We start from the raw sequence: 21,656 nt of genomic DNA, 5'->3' as shown, positions 1-21,656 counted from the left end.
GTTCTCGACAAGCCTCTAGGCATGGGGGAGAAAGAGTTGTTGATATCTACCCACAGGAATAAAAGAACAGGGAGAGGTATATGGCCTGAAGGCTTCAGGTAACACCAGAATTTGAGCTGAGAAAATACAGTACATTCCAGACCCTTCTGAAATTCCTTGCTTGAAATTTTCTCTACCCTTCCACTCACCCATACATGTATATATAGAATAAAATCTATCCCCACATGGGGCAGAGTGGGGATGGATGGTATAGCAGCTAGAACGAGTGGAGGAGAGGGCTGAGACCCCGTTGGAAACACCTTTGTGTCTCTTTAGAGAGATAATATATGTACACTCCTTCAATACGCGTCCCTCTTCTGGTGCCTGGACGGTGCTCCTAAGGAAATCTGCTCATATGTCTCCTGTGAAATGAGTACATATCCTCGGAACGCGGGCTAACCAAAGACATGAAGTACCCTCCTCTGGTCCAGGCCAGGCTCATGTGAGGTCACAGCCGCCAGGGCCTGCTCTCCTCTCACCTCCCTCTTGTGCAACCGCACCCTCACAAGGTTTGTTTCTTTAACTGTCTCTCATGTATCTGTCATCTCCTTGTCTTCCAGAGAGCATCTGTGTCTGACTCTCATCAAAGATTCATCCAACCTCCTTCTAACTGCTTTCTCTGATTCAGTCCTCTCCACACTCTCAAAGGTCACCTGTCTAATCACCCTCAATCCTGTTTCATCACGTGCTCCTCAGTTTATGGAAATTCATCCTCCCTTCCCTGCTACACAAATCTGCCTCCTCACTCGCCTTTCCAGTGCTCCTGTCTCTAGTCCCTCCTTTCTTCTGCAACGTCACTTCCCACAGCTCCCTCTGCAAATCCTCCTAGGACTCAGGCTGGCCCCTTTCTGACCCCAGCCCTGTACCAGGAGCCTCTGTGAGCTTCCACCGCTTTTGCCAAAAGCACTTCTCTCAGTCTGGTGTACCCTTCATATTTCCATCAAGCGAAGTTCATTAATCGTTAATCATCATATTTTAGGACACTTAATCAGATTTGATGATAATTCATATTGGGCTGAAGGGTAAATCCTTGTACAATATTTGGTGGTTGAAAGAACTGTCAAAACTATGTATCCCCTTATTCTCCAATGTTATTTTGAATCAATGTCTAGGATTGTTTTTAATTATCATTGTGTAATTTCCTCATCTAATTTTGTCTTTTCTTGAGAATGGGTTTTATTAAACCTATGCTTTGAATATTCTTTGCAGTGACAGAATATAAAATAACCAAACATTGTATCAAACATCAACAATACTGCCCAATATTGTTAGTAGGGGGAAAAGCCTCCAATGGAAGATCAAGTTGTAATTTAAAAATCAGGTGTTTGTTTTGTTTCTGCAGGGTTTCTCCTTGTACAGAGAGGATGGGGTAGACCTGACTACCTGTACCCACATGGCTGCATAACAGCTATCCACACTGTCCTCAGGTTATCATGAGAATCAGGACACAGGATGGATCCCTGTAGAGTTTAGATATTCTATTCATTCATCTCAATCCATCTGTGGGGATCTGGCCTTTCCTGGCCCATTGTGAACAATGGACTCCCACGACTGGGCCAAATCACACACTCAAACCATCTCAGAAACATATCTGAGACACATGGCTGAGCCTCACTCATCCTCTTCACAGGAACCCACACCCGGCTGTCAGTGTTTCTGAGAAAGAGCTCCACAGTTTTAATGGTTTCAGCACGGCGAAATTCAAGGTCTACCTGGACCTGTCGTGACAGCAGGTGACCTGAGGGCAGGAGATGGGGAGAGGCGTGAACTCTCACCCTGGCTGATTCTCCAGAGAGAGCCCCGTGGAGCTGTGGCTCCACCTGGAGGGGCTGGAGGAGCCGCTGGCTCTGCTCTCGGGACAGAGTGCACAGAGGCATCTGGAGCTGGCAGATCTGAGTGAGGGACCACAGGGGTTCTCTGCAGCCCTCTGGCAACTTTCTGCTGAAGATTAAGATAGTTGCAAATCATTTGGTTCAGGGCAAAGAGGAAAAGGTGGGCAACGTCTTCTCTCAGTCACTAATGCTCCGACTGCTGAGAGGAGAGGCCACAGCATGAGCCAGGGAATCAGGCCCAGAAGAGGTCAATGTCCCACCTGCCGGTGGCCAGGAGTCTGGGGCAAGTGAAGGGACACGCTGAGCCTCAGTGCCCTGGGCTCCACTGTGAGGCACCACACTACCTGAGAGGGCGTCTGGAGGGCTGAAGGGCTTACAGTGCACTTGGAGCTCGCCTAGGAAGGAGCACGGCACACAAACAGGTGTTGCCTTCCAGGTTTTTTAGTTATTATGATTCTGAGAAAGCCTTTGCTTCTCTGATCCTCAGGGAAGAATAGGAAATAAGAAAGAAACTGCTTCCAGTGTGAAAAGGCACCAGCTGACTGATGGACAAAATTTATATGCCCGATATCACTTTAAAAAAAGTCAGATACTGTCTGATATATAATGGAATTTCTACTGGTTTATCAAGATGATCTTATGAATCAAACTCCTAACAATAAAAAGCTTCTGCTAAAGAAAAAGTAAAAAAAAAAATAGCCCAAAAGGATTTCATACTAGGTTTTAATCTCCACACCCTATGAACTGCTACCCAAGAGGACCTGGCTCATAAATTAGGTCCATACCACTATCAGATACACAGGTTATCGATAGTTTCCATGAGATTATACCACTGAGATTGCATAAAACATTGAAACTATAACCCACACATGGAAGACTCCTTGTTGCTGCACAAAGGATGAGACACAAGGGTGTTTCTAGACGATGGAAAAACAGAGTCTGTTATTTGGCTTCATGGAAATTACAGGGCATAGGCAGATTTTATGTTCAGGATCTAGTATCTAAATGCTTCAGAGGGAGGTAGGCAGCCCACGGGCAAGAGGCCGGAGCTGGGGAACAATAGAACATGCATTACAAATATGGAGCAGATTGCAATCATGAATGCAACGCCAGAGAGCTTGCCAGAAACTACTCAAGAAATAAAATTAGCAACAAAATTTCACGAATATAAGGATTCTTCTCTTGATAAAAAGAGCTCTGTTATACAATTTCCTGCAGGTGAGACAGTGGTAGCTGAGATTCTGCCCTTATCCCTCCCCTGTCCCTCTCTGGTCTGATTTGACACCACAAGCCTGTGCTGATGAGATGAGTTCAGGTGACAGAGGGCAGCCAGGAGCAAGAAGAATGCAGAGGCTCGTGATGCCTTCTAAAAATTAAAACTGAGAACATAGTTCTAATCAACCTGAGCCTAGGTCCTGTCTGGTAGTACTCACCGTTTACATTGAGATTCAAGAAAACTTCTCCACTCTCTGTTGGGAAGGAGGCACTTCTATAAGGATGACAGGAACCTGCCAGATGATGGCCAGTAGAAGCAGCCAGATAACATTCATCCAGTGAGTCCGGCTGGACTTCAATCTCTTCTCCCACCAGCTGCTCCACGCTGAGATTTGTGGGGTTGGGAGGGCAGATGGTTAAACAAGAGGGATCAGTCAACCTGGAGCCATAGCTGGTTTTGATGGGAGGGGTAAGGGACAAGTTGCAAAAAACAAATGGGGAGTCCCCTTAAAGGGATGTATAAAAATACCCCCCGGCCACAACCCAATCTGGGGCCTGAAGTCACTTGCAAAGGGAAAGGGAGAGCGAGTGAGGGAGAGTGAGCATCAGATGCTCTGAGCACAGAGAAGAAATGAGTTCAAGAGGAAGGAGATGGGCCACCCCAGGACACATAGTCATGTCACACACGTCCTCAGAACATCAGGGTAATTTCAAATACAGCATACAGTTCTTTTTTTTTTTTGAAATTTACATGCTTCATCCAAATGAACACCAACTCTGGCAGCATAAGGGACTCCTAGACACCTTGTGTCTGCAAGACCAAGTTTTCTAATACTGCGATATGACATGAGTTTTTTTTTCCTAGGTAATTTCCTTGCCATGAAATACCTGCCAAGGTCGTAACCCAGAGTGACAGAGGCAGATAAGTACTGCATGCAGGTTTTAATAAAAAGCAGAAAACAGAGGAGTACAAGAAATCCTGTGGCTGATCAGTAGCCCTGCTTCAACTGACTGCAAGTTACTCTAACTGAGAGGGACTCATAAAGGGTGAAAACAGACAGCCTTGGTACAGGGACAATTTGTGGTTGTCTGAATGGAAGAAACAGGCATGTTCAGCACTTTCCGATTCCCCTGCATGTGAGATGACCAGAGGTCACCACTGATGTCAGACCCATGTTTCTCCATACTTACCTAGAAGAGATGATGTCTTGATCTTCCTCGTCCTCAAGATCAGCAAGATTTTCTATGGATAAATTCAGACAAGTCAAACACTTAGCAGATCTCACTGTGTAGATTAATAATCCAGGGTCCAATACTGCCACGGGGACAACAATATCGGCAGTGAGATGATAGGCTATTTAAGAAGGATATTCCAGAAGCCTCAAGTTGGGTCTCTCCGATTCTCCTTGGTTTGCTTTCCTGAGCCATCAGGCAAGATCTCCCTGCCCTGGTAGATCCTCACCACAGTATTCTCTTCCAAGTCTGAGTAAAAAGGTAAAGATTCATCTTCCCCACAGAGTCTGGGGAATAGCCCAACTGCATTCTAGCAGAATACTCTAATACTCAGGCTTTTCTCACCATATGCTGACTGCTTTATCAGAATGATGAGTGGAATGAACAAAACCTCGAATCACATGAATCCTAGTTGTTCCACGGAAACTTCAGTCATTCATCGGGTGGGAAAATGCCAGGTTTCTGCTTTGCTTCATGGAAACATACAAGCAAGGTGATGGGAGGGGTCTTTGCATCCTGGTGTCCAAATGATTGGTTTGCGAAGAGAGCAGTTTAGACGAGATAAACACTGGGGATGACAGCAGTGACACCAGGAAAGTAACAAATAGTTAAGGCTGTTAGCACCTCTGGAAAGGCACAGAAATTCAAGGGACACTTTGGGTATGAAAATGGGAGCAATGCAGGCAAGAAGAGACAGTTCATGGGAATCAGGAAAAAATACAGTCATCTCCGGACTCCGGCACACATACAAGTGAGTGAGTGTGTCACAGCAGCCTTGCGTCCATGATCGAACTTGGGGCCTGGCCCACAGGCTTCACCTGAATGAAGAAGACAGCACAGCTCCCAGACTCACCTGAGGTCTGTACTTAACACTCTACCACAATGGAGGCTGAACAACACGCTGCTGAATAATGAACAAATCATAGAAGAAATCAAAAGGGAAATCAAAATATGCATAGAAATGAATGAAAATGAAAACACAACAACCCAAAACCTCTGAGACACTGTAAAAGCAGTGCCAAGGGGGAAGTTCATAGCAATACAGGCACACATCAAGAAACAAGAAAAAAGTCAACTAAATAACCTAACTCTACATCTAAAGCAACTAGAAAATGAAGAAATGAAGTACCCCAGGGTCAGTAGAAGGAAAGAAATTGTAAAAATTAGGGCAGAGATAAATGCAAAAGAAACAAAAGAGACCATAGCAAAAATCAACAAAGCCAAAAGCTGGTTCTTTGAGAAGGTAAATAAAATTGACAAACCACTAGCCAGACTTATCAAGAAACAAAGGGAGAAGAACCAAATCAATAAAATTAGAAATGAAAATGGAGAGATCACAACTGACAACACAGAAATACAAAGGATTATTAGAGAATACTATCAGCAATTATATGGCAATAAAATGAATAATCTGGAAGAAATGGACAAATTCCTAGAAAAGTACAACTTTCCAAAACTGAACCAGGAAGAAATAGAAAATCTGAATAGACCCATCACAAGCACGGAACTAGAGGCTGTAATCAGGAATCTTCCAGCAAACAAAAGCCTAGGTCCAGATGGCTTCACAGCCGAATTCTACCAAAAATTTAGAGAAGAGCTAACACCTATTCTACTCAAACTCTTCCAGAAAATTGCTGAGGAAGGGAAACTTCCAAACTCATTCTATGAGGCCACCATCACCCTAATCCCAAAACCTGGTAAAGACCCCACAAAAAAAGAAAACTACAGGCCAATACCACTGATGAACATAGATGCAAAAATCCTTAACAAAATTCTAGCAATTAGAATCCAACAACATATTAAGAAGATCATACATCATGACCAAGTGGGCTTTATCCCAGGAATGCAAGGATTCTTCCATATCCGCAAATCATTCAACGTAATACACCACATTAACAAACTGAAAAATAAAAATCATATGATTATCTCAATAGATGCAGAGAAAGCCTTCGACAAAATTCAACATCCATTTATGATAAAAACCCTCCAGAAAGTGGGAATAGAAGGGACATACCTCAACATAATAAAAGCTATATATGACAAACCCACAGCAAACATTATCCTCAATGGTGAAAAACTGAAAGCATTTCCCCTAAAGTCAGGAACAAGACAAGGGTGCCCACTCTCACCACTACTATTCAACATAGTTCTGGAAGTTTTGGCCACAGCAATCAGAGCAGAAAAAGACATAAAAGGAATACAAATTGGAAAAGAAGAAGTAAAGCTTTCACTGTTCGCTGATGACATGATCCTCTACACAGAAAACCCTAGAGACTCTGCCAGAAAACTACTAGAGCTAATCAATGATTACAGTAACGTTGCAGGATATAAAATCAACACACAGAAATCCCTTGCATTCCTATACACTAATAATGAGAAAAAAGAAAGAGAAATTAAGGAAACTATTCCATTCACCGTTGCAACGAAAAGAATTAAATACTTAGGAATATATCTACCTAAGGAAACAAAAGACTTGTACATACAAAACTATAAAACACTACTGAAAGCAATCAAAGAGGACACTAATAGATGGAGAAATATACCATGCTCATGGATTGGAAGAATAAATATTGTAAAAATGAGTATACTACCCAAAGTAATTTATACATTCAATGCAATCCCTATCAAGCTACCAACGATCTTTTTCACAGAACTAGAACAAATAATCTCACAATTTGTATGGAAATTCAAAAAAACCTCGAATAGCCAAAGCAATCTTGAGGAAGAAAAATGGAACTGGGGGAATTAACCTGCCGGACTTCAGGCTCTACTACAAAGCCACAGTCATCAAGACAGTATGGTACTGGCATAAAGACAGAAATATAGATCAATGGAACAAAATAGAAAGCCCAGAGATAAATCCATGCACCTATGGACACCTCATCTTTGACAAAGGAGGCAAGACTATAAAATGGAGAAAAGACAGTCTCTTTAACAAGTGGTGCTGGGAAAACTGGTCAGCCACTTCTAAAAGAATGAAACTAGAACACTTCCTAACACCATACACAAAAATAAACTCAAAATGGATTAGAGAGCTAAATGTAAGACCAGAAACTATAAAACTCCTCGAGGAGAACATAGGCAAAACACTCTGGCATAAATCACAGCAGGATCCTCCATGACCCACCTCCCAGAATATTGGAAATAAAAGCAAAAATAAACAAATGGGACCTAATTAAAATCAAAAGCTTCTGCACAGCAAAGGAAACTATAAGCAAGGTGAAAAGACAGCCTTCAGAATGGGAGAAAATAATAGCAAATGAAGCAACGGATAAAGGATTAATCTCCAAAATATACAAGCAGCTCCTGCAGCTCAATTCCAGAAAAATAAATGACCCAATCAAAAAATGGGCCAAAGAACTAAACAGACATTTCTCCAAAGAAGACATACAGATGGCTAACAAACACATGAAAAAATGCTCAATATCCCTCATAATCAGAGAGATGCAAATCAAAACCACAATGAGATACCATTTCACACCTGTCAGAATGGCTGCTATCCAAAAGTCTACATGCAATAAATGCTGGAGAGGATGTGGAGAGAAAGGAACCCTCTTATACTGTTGGTGGGAATGCAAACTAGTACAGCCACTATGGAGAACAGTGTGGAGATTCCTCAAAAAATTGGAAATAGAACTGCCATATGATCCAGCAATCGCACTCCTCGGCATACACACCGAGGAAACCAGAATTGAAAGAGACACATGTACTCCAATGTTCATTGCAGCACTGTTTATAATAGCCAGGACATGGAAGCAACCTAGATGTCCATCTGCAGACGAATGGATAAGAAAGCTTTGGTACATATACACAATGGAGTATTATTCAGCCATTAAAAAGAATACATTTGAATCAGTTCTAATGAGGTGGATGAACCTGGAGCCTATTATACAGAGTGAAGTAAGCCAGAAAGAAAAACACCAATACAGTATACTAACGCATATATATGGAATTTAGAAAGATGCAAACGATAACCCTGTATACGAGACAGCAAAAGAGACACAGATGTATAGAACAGTCTTTGGGACTCTGTGGGAGAGGGTGAGGGTGGGATGGTTTGGGAGAATGGCATTGAAACACGTACGTTGTCATATGTGAAACGAATCACTAGTTCAGGGTCGATGCATGTTATAGGATGCTCGGGGCTGGCATGCGGGGATGACGCAGACGGAGGATAAAGGGAGGAGGGAGGTGGGAGGGGGGTTCAGGAGGGGGAACTTATGTAAACCCGGGGTGAATTCATGTCAATGTAGGCAAAACCAACCAATATAATATTGTAAAATAATTTGCCTCCCATAAAAAATAAGTTAATTACAAAAAAAAAAAACAACTCTACCACAGAGTCTGATTCAAATCACCGTCTACAGAGCTTCCAACAGGGAGGACAAATCTCAGCATCCCAGAGGCGAGGAGTACAGAGCGTACAGAGTCTACCTGGGCGTCCAGGTGGAGTTCTATCACAAGAAAATACTCACTGGTTACATCCCGGGCATAAGAGACATCCACGCCCTCAAGTGAGAAGACAGCAGCGCTCCTATAAGGCCAGAAGGAGTCTGAGAGGCTAGGAAGAACCGAGTAAGTCAGAGCATATTCATCCAGAGAGTCCCGTGGGACACCGTTCTCTCTCAGCTGTGGCAGCTGTCCGCTGAACCTGGTGGGGGAGGGAGGGCAGACGATTAAGACAAGATGATGAGAAACTGTGCAGTCCTATCTGGATCTGATGGAATGTTTGCGTGGTGAAGCACGCCGAGGGTCCAATCCATTAGAGAGAAATCTCTGTGTGTGAGACACAGTGAGGCTGACAGGGCAGAAGAAAGGAAGAACAGCAGGTGCTCAGTGCTCTGGCCAAATAACAGGCTGATGAACAGACTGAATTCCCTCTGATGGTGCAGTCCCGCCTCACACACGGGGACACAGAACAGTGGCTTTCACACTTCCATTCACATTGCATTGACACTACTGTGACACACAAGCCAGCACGCTAACACAAACAGAAAGCAGATACGCATCTCACTCTAAAACCACCCCTGCGGTAAAAACTGATGGAAAAAACCACTCTGACTTAGGTCCCCTGGCTCAACTGACTTGGGTTTTAAACTTGACAAGTAAATAAGAAATGGGAAACAACAGAAGTACCACAGTGAAAGCAGAGAACGCTATGAGAAAGAATAATAGTGGTGGGCAAAACTGACAACACAGTATATTCAGCACTTCCTGTTTTTCCCTGGATTAGAGGTCTGCAGAGGTCATCACTGTGCAAAGAGCCCACAGATATTCAGAATTACCTCGAGGCAACCACCTCTGGTCCTTTCAGGTCATCGAGATCATTCCGGTTTTCTGTAAATAAATTAACAGGAGAGTTATATCAGACAAATTCCCTTCACTAGGTTTCCTTCTTGAGCTACTGGACAAATTTCCTTGATACGATATGTCATTCGCAGAGTATCCTGGTCCTGAGTCTGTGCAAATAGCTAAATGCATCCTTTTACTCACAGTTCCTGAGGAACAACTAAGCTACATCCTCAGCCTGCTATACTACTCCGGCTTTTTTCATCTGAAATGCTGTTGACTAATGGGATAAGTGATTACACACTGAGATTAAATGGGAGTGGAATCCACACACCATCAAGTCAAATGAAACTCAAAGCTGAAAATAGTGGCCATTCGTCAGGTTGGGAAGTTCCAGGGCCCTGCCTTACCTCAGAGAATCATACCAAAAGATGACGATGTGGCTTATTTCTGGTTTCAGAAGACTTTGAACAAGGTAAGTCCAAGGAAAAGAGAGAGACTATGGGTTGATAGAAGTGAACCAAAGTAGTGGCATCTCCAAAGATATAAACAAGACTGCCAAAAGCCTTGGACAGGGGTAGGAACTCAGGGACATTACCCAGAAATGAAAATTCAAGCATTTCATGTGAGATGAGAGGTCCATTCAAAGTTAGGAAGCCTGAAAGGGACCTCCTGTGCCACAACTGCTGAGGGACACGTGAGTCTGGCAGGACCGCCTTCGGTAGAGTGGTTCCCCACAGGGACAACTGTGACTGGGAACTGAGCAAAGTTCGTTCACAGAAAGTCTCATTGTAAATGCAGTTAGAGTCTGGTTCAAATCAGGCTTCAGTATGGAAGCACAGGGTCTCTCAAAGGGGGTTAATTCTCCCAGAGTAGACTAACATATATTGAAGACTACCTGGGAGACCAGTTGGAATTTCATCCTCTTCAGCATGAGAGCAACCACAGGCTCCGTCCATAGCAGACACCACATTCTCTTCATCAAATGCAAATTTTCCATCACTGTAAGGCTGGTTGCAGGCAGAACCTTCCTGGAGAGTTGAAGGTACTGAAACACATTCATCTTGGGGCTGCTGGAACACCACCTTCTTTTCATCATCTTGCAAGTTCACGCTGTGTCAGATGGAGAAGGGATGACAGAAGATTAAGAGGATTTCACCCCAAGCCATCTGACTGGTTTTGCTGACAGGCATCGAGAGTGGTCACAGAAAGCAAAAGGGCGGGCCCCTTAAGGAGGGAAGTAACTCCTCCTGATGTGGAGTGGAGGGTGGCTGACATGGGATGGGAGACAGACAGCAGGTTCTCTGGGCACTGGGCACACAAACAGCAGTTGAAGAGGAGACGCAATTTTCCCTACACGCTAACGTCATGGTCCCCAGCACACACAGAGGACTGGGACAGTGGTTCAGACTTTTCTGCACACACTATGTTGACTGCATAGCCTGTGTCCAAGTGAACACAGCTTTTAAGAAGTTAAGATTTGTTACACTTTGGACTCTATTTAATTTTAAACTTTTGATTTGCACAAATATGACTTCAAAATCAGTTTTTCAGAGTTGGAGAAAGAAGTGTTGTTGACTAGATATTCTGCTTTCAAGAACCATTTTTTCAATATTCTGTTGTAATATGAATATTGTTCTATTTCCTTCCCTTAAAAGCCAATATTTAGCAACATGTTGATGCCAAACCAGTGCAAGACCCATAGGATCTCACCCTACTTTAACCACTCAGGGGAAAACACAAGAATATGGGAACGCCCAGGTTTAGTTATTTCACCTGGGTCACCTCACTGTACATTACTCAACTTGAAGGCTTAAAAAACCTGAGTTTTTTTTCCTAGTTAATTTCCTTGCCATGAAATACCTGCCAAGGTCGTAACCCAGAGTGACAGAGGCAGATAAGTACTGCATGCAGGTTTTAATAAAAAGCAGAAAACAGAGGAGTACAAGAAATCCTGTGGCTGATCAGTAGCCCTGCTTCAACTGACTGCAAGTTACTCTAACTGAGAGGGACTCATAAAGGGTGAAAACAGACAGCCTTGGTACAGGGACAATTTGTGGTTGTCTGAATGGAAGAAACAGGCATGTTCAGCACTTTTCGATTCCCCTGCATGTGAGATGACCAGAGGTCACCACTGATGTCAGACCCATGTTTCTCCATACTTACCTAGAAGAGATGATGTCTTGATCTTCCTCGTCCTCAAGATCAGCAAGATTTTCTATGGATAAATTCAGACAAGTCAAACACTTAGCAGATCTCACTGTGTAGATTAATAATCCAGGGTCCAATACTGCCACGGGGACAACAATATCGGCAGTGAGATGATAGGCTATTTAAGAAGGATATTCCAGAAGCCTCAAGTTGGGTCTCTCCGATTCTCCTTGGTTTGCTTTCCTGAGCCATCAGGCAAGATCTCCCTGCCCTGGTAGATCCTCACCACAGTATTCTCTTCCAAGTCTGAGTAAAAAGGTAAAGATTCATCTTCCCCACAGAGTCTGGGGAATAGCCCAACTGCATTCTAGCAGAATACTCTAATACTCAGGCTTTTCTCACCATATGCTGACTGCTTTATCAGAATGATGAGTGGAATGAACAAAACCTCGAATCACATGAATCCTAGTTGTTCCACGGAAACTTCAGTCATTCATCGGGTGGGAAAATGCCAGGTTTCTGCTTTGCTTCATGGAAACATACAAGCAAGGTGATGGGAGGGGTCTTTGCATCCTGGTGTCCAAATGATTGGTTTGCGAAGAGAGCAGTTTAGACGAGATAAACACTGGGGATGACAGCAGTGACACCAGGAAAGTAACAAATAGTTAAGGCTGTTAGCACCTCTGGAAAGGCACAGAAATTCAAGGGACACTTTGGGTATGAAAATGGGAGCAATGCAGGCAAGAAGAGACAGTTCATGGGAATCAGGAAAAAATACAGTCATCTCTGGACACCTGCACTCAAACAAGTGAGTGAGTGTGTCACAGCAGCCTTGCGTCCATGATCAAACTTGGGGCCTGGCCCACAGGCTTCACCTGAATGAAGAAGACAGCACAGCTCCCAGACTCACCTGAGGTCTGTACTTAAAACTCTACCACAGAGTCTGATTCAAATCACCGTCTACAGAGCTTCCAACAGGGAGGACAAATCTCAGCACCGCAGATGCGAGGAGTACAGAGCGTACAGAATCTACCTGGGCATCCAGGTGGAGTTCCATCACAAGAAAATACTCACTGGTTACATCCCGGGCATGAGAGACATCCACGCCCTCAAGTGAGAAGACAGCAGCGCTCCTATAAGGCCAGAAGGAGTCTGAGAGGCTAGGAAGGACCGAGTAAGTCAGAGCGTATTCATGCAGAGAGTCCCCTGGGACACCGTTCTCTCTCAGCTGTGGCAGCTGTCTGCTGAACCTGGTGGGGGAGGGAGGGCAGACGATTAAGACAAGATGATGAGAAGCTGTGCAGTCCTATCTGGTTCTGATGGAATGTTTGCGTGGTGAATCACACCCAGGGTCCAATCCATTAGAGAGAAAACTCTTGTGTGTGAGACACAGCGAGGCTGACAGGGCAGAAGAAAGGAAGAACAGCAGGCACTCTGTGCAGTCCCGCCTCACACACAGGGACACAGAACAGTGGCTTTCACACTTCCATTCACATTGCATTGACACTACTGTGACACACAAGCCAGCACGCTAACACAAACAGAAAGCAGATACGCGTCTCACTCTAAAACCACCCCTGCGGTAAAAACTGATGGAAAAAACCACTCTGACTTAGGTCCCCTGGCTCAACTGAGTTGGGTTTTAAACTTGACAAGTAAATAAGAAATGGGAAACAATAGAAGTACCACAGTGAAAGCAGAGAACGCTATGAGAAAGGATAATAGTGGTGGGCAAAACTGATAACACAGTATATTCAGCACTTCCTGTTTTTCCCTGGATCAGAGGTCTGCAGAGGTCATCACTGTGCAAAGAGCCCACAGATATTCAGAATTACCTCGAGGCAACCACCTCTGGTCCTTTCAGGTCATCGAGATCATTCCGGTTTTCTGTAAATAAATTAACAGGAGAGTTATATCAAACAAATTCCCTTCACAAATGCCCAAACCTGTACCTATCTTCACATGTGGTAACAGGCTATTGAGACAGAAATAATCCAGGAGGCCCTAGAAATAGCCTCATAAGGCGGCACTGGGTTTCCTTCTTGAGCTATTGGACAAATTTCCTTGATATGATATGTCATTCGCAGAGTATCCTGGTCCTGAGTCTGTGCAAATAGCTAAATGCATCCTTTTACTCACAGTTCCTGGGGAACAACTAAGCTACATTCTCAGCCTGCTATAATACTCAGGCTTTTTTCATCTGAAATGCTGTTGACTAATGGGATAAGTGATTACACACTGAGATTAAATGGGAGTGGAATCCACACACCATCAAGTCAAATGAAACTCAAAGCTGAAAACAGTGGCCATTCATCAGGTTGGGAAGTTCCAGGGCCTGCCTTACCTCAGAGAATCATACCAAAAGATGACGGTGTGGCTTATTTCTGGTTTCAGAAGACTTCGAACAAGGTGAGTCAAAGGAAGAGAGAGAGACTATGGGTGACAGAAGTGAACCAAAGTGGTGGCGTCTCCAAAGATATAAACAAGACTGCCAAAAGCCTTGGACAGGGGTAAGAACTCAGGGACATTACCCAGAAATGAAAATTCAAGCATTTCATGTGAGATGAGAGGTCCATTCAAAGTTAGGAAGCCTGAAAGGGACCTCCTGTGCCACAACTGCTGAGGGACACGTGAGTCTGGCAGGACCGCCTTCGGTAGAGTGGTTCCCCACAGGGACAACTGTGACTGGGAACTGAGCAAAGTTCGTTCACAGAAAGTCTCATTGTAAATGCAGTTAGAGTCTGGTTCAAATCAGGCTTCAGTATGGAAGCACAGGGTCTCTCAAAGGGGGTTAATTCTCCCAGAGTAGACTAACAGATATATTGAAGACTACCTGGGAGACCAGTTGGAATTTCATCCTCTTCAGCATGAGAGCAACCACAGGCTCCGTCCACGGCAGACGCCACATTCTCTTCATCAAATGCAAATTTTCCATCACTGTAAGGCTGGTTGCAGGCAGAACCTTCCTGGAGAGTTGAAGGTACTGAAACACATTCATCTTGGGGCTGCTGGAACACCACCTTCTTTTCATCATCTTGCAAGTTCACGCTGTGTCAGATGGAGAAGGGATGACAGAAGATTAAGAGGATTTGAACCCAAGCCATCTGACTGGTTTCGCTGACAGGCATTGAGAGTGGTCACAGAAAGCAAAAGGGCAGGCCCCCTAAGGAGGGAAGTAACTCCTCCTGATGTGGAGTGGAGGGTGGCTGACATGGGGTGGGAGACAGACAGCAGGTTCTCTGGGCACTGGGCACACAAACAGCAGTTGAAGGAGACGCAATTTTCCCTACATGCTAACGTCATGGTCCCCAGCACACACAGAGGACTGGGACAGTGGTTCAGACTTTTCTGCACACACTATGTTGACTGGATAGCCTGTGTCCAAGTGAACACAGCTTTTAAGAAGTTAAAGATTTGTTTGACTTTGGACTCTATTTCATTTAATTTTAAACTTTTGATTTGCACAATTATGACTTCAAAATCAATTTTTCAGAGTTGCAGAAAAAAGTGTTGCTGACTAGATATTCTGCTTTCAAGAACTATTTTTTCAATATTCTGTTGTCATATGAATATTGTTCTATTTTCTTCCCTTGAAATCCAATATTTACCAACATGCTGATGCCAAACCAGTGCAAGACCCATAGGATCTCACCCTACTTTAACCACTCAGGGGAAAACACATGAATATGGGAACGCCCAGGTTTAGTTATTTCACCTGGGTCAACTCACTGGACATTACTCAACTTTAAGGATTAAAAAATGGAAATGCACAAACATGTGAAGCATAAATAGACAACACTGTTAAAGAGATAACTGCTGTTGAATGAATGGATGAAAGAGTTCCATAGAGTACTTTCTCTTTTTCTTTGGGTCTGAGGTCTCCTGTTGTCACCACTGACATTCGCAGCCCACAGATCTTCAAATTACCTGGGAAATGTGAGCTCTTGTCCACTCATTTGCCTGTGATAATTTTCATTGCCTAGTAGAAAATTCAGAGACAGAAGGTTATAATAAGCAAATCAGACCTCACGTATATCTACTCAGTAAATACATGTACAACAAGGACATTAAAATTCTCATTGGAAGAACATAATTCTTCAGCAAGGATATTCTAGGACACTTAAGTCTTATGAGAATGAGACTGGAATGCTTCCAGACCCATCGAGGAAATTTGCTGCTTGATGTGGTATCTCTCCCAACATCCTTTATTCTGAGTCTGCATAAGCAGTAAAAATGTATTTTCCACATAGATGCGAGAACATGAGCTGTTATGTTCTAGAATTATTTCTATAGTACTGCTTAATCCCATCAGATTACGTGGTTGTTGATGGTTTAGAGGAATTTATACTTGAGACTAGAGTGATGGGTGAATTGTGAAAGGGTTAGCCGCTCAGTAGTGTCTGTCTCCTTGTGACCATATGGACTACAGCCCACCAGGCTCCTCTGTTCATGGAATTCTCCACACAAGAATACTAGAGTGTGTGCCATTCTCTTCTCCAGAGGATCTTCATGATTCAGGGATTGAACCCGGGTCTCCTGCATTGAGGACAGATTCTTTACCATCTGAGCCACCAGGGAAGCCCAGTGAATTCTATTAACCCTCAAATCAAAAAGAATCTTTGGTGCCACACAGAAACCGTGGCCATTCAAGGCTGGAGGAACTGCCAGAGCCCAGCCTTGCTTCATGGAAACATCCAAGCAAGGCAATGGTACAAGTGTATCTGTCTTGGTGTTCAGATGACATGTTAGCTAAGACCTGCCAACATCGAGAAAAGGGGGACTGGGCTGAAAGCAGTCAAACAAAACCTTGAAATCAGCTCTCCTTATAAAGAGGCGAGTCTGTCATTTCTGGAGAGGCCAGGAACATTTACAAAAATCACATCATTGCCACTAACAACACGCTGGCTCCAAACTAGTTCTGACAGACACCTCCTGTGGATTTGCAGCTGAGATGGGTGACAGTTGTCACAAGTGATTTGGGTCAAATGCCTGACACTGGAGTCAGGGTGCCAGAGACAAGCCTGGAGCCAAAAAAAGAATGAAAGCTTCCTGACCCACCTGATGTCTGTGCTCCATAACAGACCCTTGTTCCCTGGTTGCAACGAAGATGTGTCTATGCAACCTGTCCTCAGAGATGACCTTCCTTGGTCTACAGAGCATGCGAGGACAAATAATACGGGGGTTACCTGAGATATTGGTTGGCATTTCATCTTCTTTAGCATAAGAGCAACCACAGGCTCCATCCGGACCAAGGTCTACTTCCAGTTCATTAAATTTAAGTTTGTCATTACTGTAAGGCTGGTGGCTGTCGGAACTTCCTTGGAGAACTGAAGGCATCAAAACACATTCATCCTTGCATTCTTCAGGCACTTCCTTCTTTTCAACCTCCCGCAGCTCCATGCTGTGCCAGATGGGAAAGGAATGACAGAAAATTAAATGAAGAAGATCTGACTGCAAGCCATTCTGGCTGGTTTTGACAGGAGGCATGGGGCGTGGTCACAGAGGGTAAAAGAGCAGGCCCCTTAAAGAGAGAAGGAACTATCCTCTCTTTTATGAAGTGGAGGGTGTCTGTCTGGGGATGGGAGAGGGGGAGAAGCAGGTACCCTACACACCGGCCACAAACCTCTGATCAGGAAGGAGACTCAACCATCCCAGGAGGGTCCTTTCAGGAACAGGAAGCACAAAGGAACTTCCACAACAAGTGCTTCCACTGGGTCCTAAGTCATGTTGAAAATTGAAGACAAAGTAGGCAAGTGAATAAGGGCTTCCCCAGTGGCTCAGTGGTAAAGAATCTGCCTGCCAATGCAGGACATGCGGCTTCGTCCGTGGGCCAGGAAGATCCCTTGGAGAAGGAAATGGCTACCCACTCCAGGATTCTTGATGGGAAAATGCCATGGACAGAGGAGCCTGGTATACTGCAGTCCATGGGGGTCACAAAGATTCAGCGATGACTGAGCAACTGAGCATGCACAGTGAAGTGAATACAGATATTAAAGCTTTATAAACTCTCTGAGATCCTCTACCTTCTCTTTAGTAATTGAAAGGCCTCCAAGGCCTCTTTCACTTACTGTTGTCACAGACAACAAATTTTTGGAGGGACAGTTGTCCTGGGGTTTAATTTTTCTAGTTGCTTCTCTACTCATCCCTTTGCTAGTTACCTTCCTTCCAAGGATCTAAAACAACTGTGTAGAAATAGATATTTATCTCACTTGGACTTACTTTGGAAGAGAACAGAGGCTCTCTTTGTGTATAGGAAATCCTAAGGGTGTGCATTCACCTTGGGTCATACATACAAGTAGCCAGAGAGACAGCAGACAATCAAGTCTGGATTGAGTGAAGTAAATTAATACCATGTGCAGTTGTGCTTATACTTACATCTGGCATGTCACGCTCTTGAGTTACTTAGTGTTCTTTTGTGACCCTGTCCATATTTTCCCTACACATTACCAGCTCCTGATAGACAGCCTGAAAACCACAATCACAGAAAACTAACCAATCTAATCACATGGACCACAGCCTTGTCTAACTCAATGAAACTATGAACCATGCTGTGTCGGGTCATGGTGGAGAGTTGTGACAAAATGTGTTCCACTGGAGAAGGGAATGGCAGACCACTTCAGTATTCTTGCCTTGAGAACCCCATGAACAATATGCAAAGGCAAAAAGGACACTGAAAGATGAACTCCCCAGGTGGGTAGGTGCCCAATATGCTCCTGGAGATCAGTGGAGAAATCACTCCAGAAAGAATGAAGAGCTGAGCCAAAGCAAAAACAACACCCAGCTGTGGATGTGACTGGTGATGGGAAGCAAGGTCTGATGCTGTAAAGAACAATATTGCATAGTAACCTGGAATGTTAGGTCCATGTTTCAAGACTCATTGGAAATGGTGAAACAGGAGATGGCAAGAGTGAACGTCAACATTTTAGGAATCAGAGACCTAAAATGGACTGGAATGGGTGAATTTAACTCAGATGATTATTATATCTACTACTGTGGGCAAGAATCCCTTAGAAGAAATGGAGTAGCCATCATAGTTAACAAAAGAGTCCGAAATGCAGTACTTGGATGCAAGCTTAAAAACAACAGAATGATCTCTGTTCATTTCCAAGGAAAATGATTCAATATCACGGTAATCCGAGTCTATGCCCCGGCCAATAATGCTCAAGAAGCTGAAGTAGAACGGTTCTGTGAAGACCTACAAGACCTTTTAGAACTAAAACCCATAAAATATGTCCTTATCATTATAGGGGACTGGAATGCAAAAGTAGGAAGTCAAGAAACACCTGGAGTAACAGGCAAATTTGACCTTGGAGTACAGAATGAAGCAGGGCAAAGGCTAATAGAGTTTTCCCAAGAGAACGCACTGGTCATAGCAACACCCTCTTCCAACAACTCAAGTGAAGACTTTACACATGGACATCACCAGATGGTTGACGCCAAAATCAGATCGATTATACTCTTTGCATCCAGAATAGGAGAAGTTCTATATAGACAGCAAAATGGCTCAGATCATGAAGCCCTTACTGCCAAATTCAGACTTAAATTGAAGCAAGTAGGGAAAACCACTAGAACATTCAGGTATGACCCAAATCATATCCCTTATAATTATACAGTGGAGGTGAGAAATAGGTTTAAGGGACTAGATCTGATAGAGTGCCTGATGAACTATGGATGGAGGTTCGTGACATTGTACAGGAGACAAGGATCAATACTATCCCCAAGAAAAAGAAATGCAAAAGAAGCAAAATGGCTGTCTGAGGAGGTATTACAAATTGCTGTGAAAAGAAGAGAAGCGAAAAGCAAAGGAGAAAAGGAAAGATATACCCATCTGAATGCAGAGTTCCAAAGAATAGCAAGGAGAGATAAGAAAGCCTTCCTCAGTGATCAAAGCAAAGAAATAGAGGAAAACAATAGAATGGGAAAGACTGGAGATCTCTTCAAGAATATGAGAGATACCAAGCGAATATTTCATGCAAAGATGGGCTCGATAATGGACAGAAATGGTATGGACCTAACAGAAGCAGAAGATATTAAGAAGAGGTGGCAACAATACACAGAGGAACTATACAAAAATGATTTTCACGATCCAGATAACCACGACTGTGTATTCACTCACCTAGAGCCAGACATCCTGGAATGTGAAGTCAACTGGGCCTTAGGAAGCATCACTACAAACAAAACTGGTGGAGGTGATGGGATTCCTGTTGAGCTATTTCAAATCCTAAAAGATAACGCTGTGAAAGTGCTGCACTCAATATGCCAGCAAATTTGGAAAACTCAGCAGTGGCCACAGGACTGGAAAAGGTCATTTTTCATTCCAATCCCAAAGAAAGGCAATGCCAGAGAATGCTCAAACTACTGCACAATTGCGCTCATCTCACACGCTAGTAAAGAAATGCTCAAAATTCTCCTAGCCAGGCTGCAACAATATGTGAACCGTGAACTTCCAGATGTGCAAGCTGGGATTAGAAAAGACAAAGGAACCAGGGATCAAATTGCCAACATCCGTTGGATCATCAAAAACGCAAGAGAGTTCCTGAAAAACATCTACTTATGCTTTACGGACTATGCCTTTGACTGTGTGCATCACCACAGGCTGGAAAAGTTTGAAAGAGATGGGAATACCAGACCACATGACCTGCCTCTTGAGAAATCGGTATGCAGGTCAGGAAGCAACAGTTAGAACTGGACATAAAGCAACAGAGTATTTCCAAATAGGAAAAGGAGTATGTCAAGGCTGTATATCGTCACCCTGTTTATTTAGCTTACATGCAGAGTACATCATGAGAAACGCTGGGCTGGATGAAGCACAAGCTGGAATCAAGATTGCCAAGAGAAATATCAATAACCTCGGATATGCAGATGACACCACCCTTACGGCAGAAAGCAAAGAAGAACTGAAGTGCCTCTTGATGAACGTGAAAGAGGAGAGTGAAAAGGTTGGCTAAAGCTCAACATTCAGAAAACTAAGACCATGGTATCTGGTCCCTTCGTTTCACGGCAAATAGATTGGGAGACAGTGGAACCACTGGCAGACTTCTTTTCGGGGGCTCCAAAATCACTGCAGATGGTGATTGCAGCCATGAAATTAAAAGATGCTTACTTCTTGGAAGAAAAGTTATGACCAACCTAGACAGTATACTTTGCCAACAAAGGTCCATGTTGTCAAGGCTATGGTTTTTCCAGTAGTCATGTATGGATGTGGGAGTTGGACTATAAAGAGATCTGAATGCCAAAGAGCTGATACTTTTGAACTGTGGTGTTGGAGAAGACCCTTGAGAGTCCCTTGGACTGCAAGGAGATCCAACCAGTCCATCCCAAAGGGAATCAGTCCTGAATATTCACTGGAAGGACTGATGTTGAGGCTGAAACTCCAATACTTTGGCCATCTGATGCGAACATCTGACTCATTTGAAAAGACCCTGATGCTGTGAAAGATTGAAGGCAGGAGAAGGGGATGAGATAGTTGGATAGTATCACCGACTCAATGGACATAAGTTTGAGTAAACTCTGAGAGATGGTGAAGGACAGGGAGGCCTGGTGTGCTGCAGTCCATGGGGTCACAAACAGTCGGACATGACTGAGTGACTGAGCTGAATGGATAGTGAATTGTTACCTGGGAGTTAGTGTTTCTTGTGCTTGTTCATCGTCTTCATCTTCGTAAATTTCTGCAAACAAAATCAAAAATATCCAGTCAGCCTCTAGTCACTTCTCCCACTGCAAACACAGGGACTCATATGGTCACAGAGTCATAAATATTTACGTATGAGTTAATACTGTACGGAAGTTTTAATGTATTGTCTTTAAACAACTGCCCAAGCATGGATTTCTGATCCAACAGGCGGCCTCTTTCTAAACTGGGAGATCATCCTCAGGACACCTTCTGCTTGAAATTGG

The 21,656-nt window shown here is 43.7% G+C and overlaps 1 protein-coding gene across 3 annotated transcripts in view; it reads right to left on the bottom strand.

Annotated features, from left to right (window-relative positions):
- LOC129549543 (NBPF family member NBPF4-like) overlaps positions 1-21,656 on the bottom strand; it is a 119,123-nt gene that overhangs the window by 7,778 nt on the left and 89,689 nt on the right. The window contains exons 1-12 of one of the 3 annotated variants that reach the window (XM_088835653.1): positions 17,383-21,329; positions 16,946-17,160; positions 15,687-15,738; positions 14,593-14,807; positions 13,595-13,646; positions 12,834-13,009; positions 11,775-11,826; positions 10,507-10,721; positions 9,605-9,656; positions 8,795-8,970; positions 4,278-4,329; positions 3,305-3,471 (exon numbers count right to left, since the gene is read on the bottom strand). In XM_088835653.1, coding sequence (XP_088691779.1) covers positions 3,305-3,471; positions 4,278-4,329; positions 8,795-8,970; positions 9,605-9,656; positions 10,507-10,721; positions 11,775-11,826; positions 12,834-13,009; positions 13,595-13,646; positions 14,593-14,807; positions 15,687-15,738; positions 16,946-17,159 — 1,423 coding nt within the window. In that variant the 5' untranslated portion in view covers position 17,160; positions 17,383-21,329. Of the gene's footprint in view, positions 1-3,304; positions 3,472-4,277; positions 4,330-8,794; positions 8,971-9,604; positions 9,657-10,506; positions 10,722-11,774; positions 11,827-12,833; positions 13,010-13,594; positions 13,647-14,592; positions 14,808-15,686; positions 15,739-16,945; positions 21,330-21,375; positions 21,428-21,656 lie in introns of those variants that run through there. The other 2 variants (XM_088835652.1, XM_088835654.1) reach the window with 2 other exon arrangements.

This window comes from Moschus berezovskii, chromosome 4 (genome assembly GCF_049115385.1).
Source record: "Moschus berezovskii isolate FMDL1 chromosome 4, NW_MosBer_1.0, whole genome shotgun sequence".
NCBI lineage: Eukaryota > Metazoa > Chordata > Mammalia > Artiodactyla > Moschidae > Moschus > Moschus berezovskii.
Note: the sequence above shows the minus strand (reverse complement) of the source record. Positions and strands in the feature narration are given on the sequence as shown.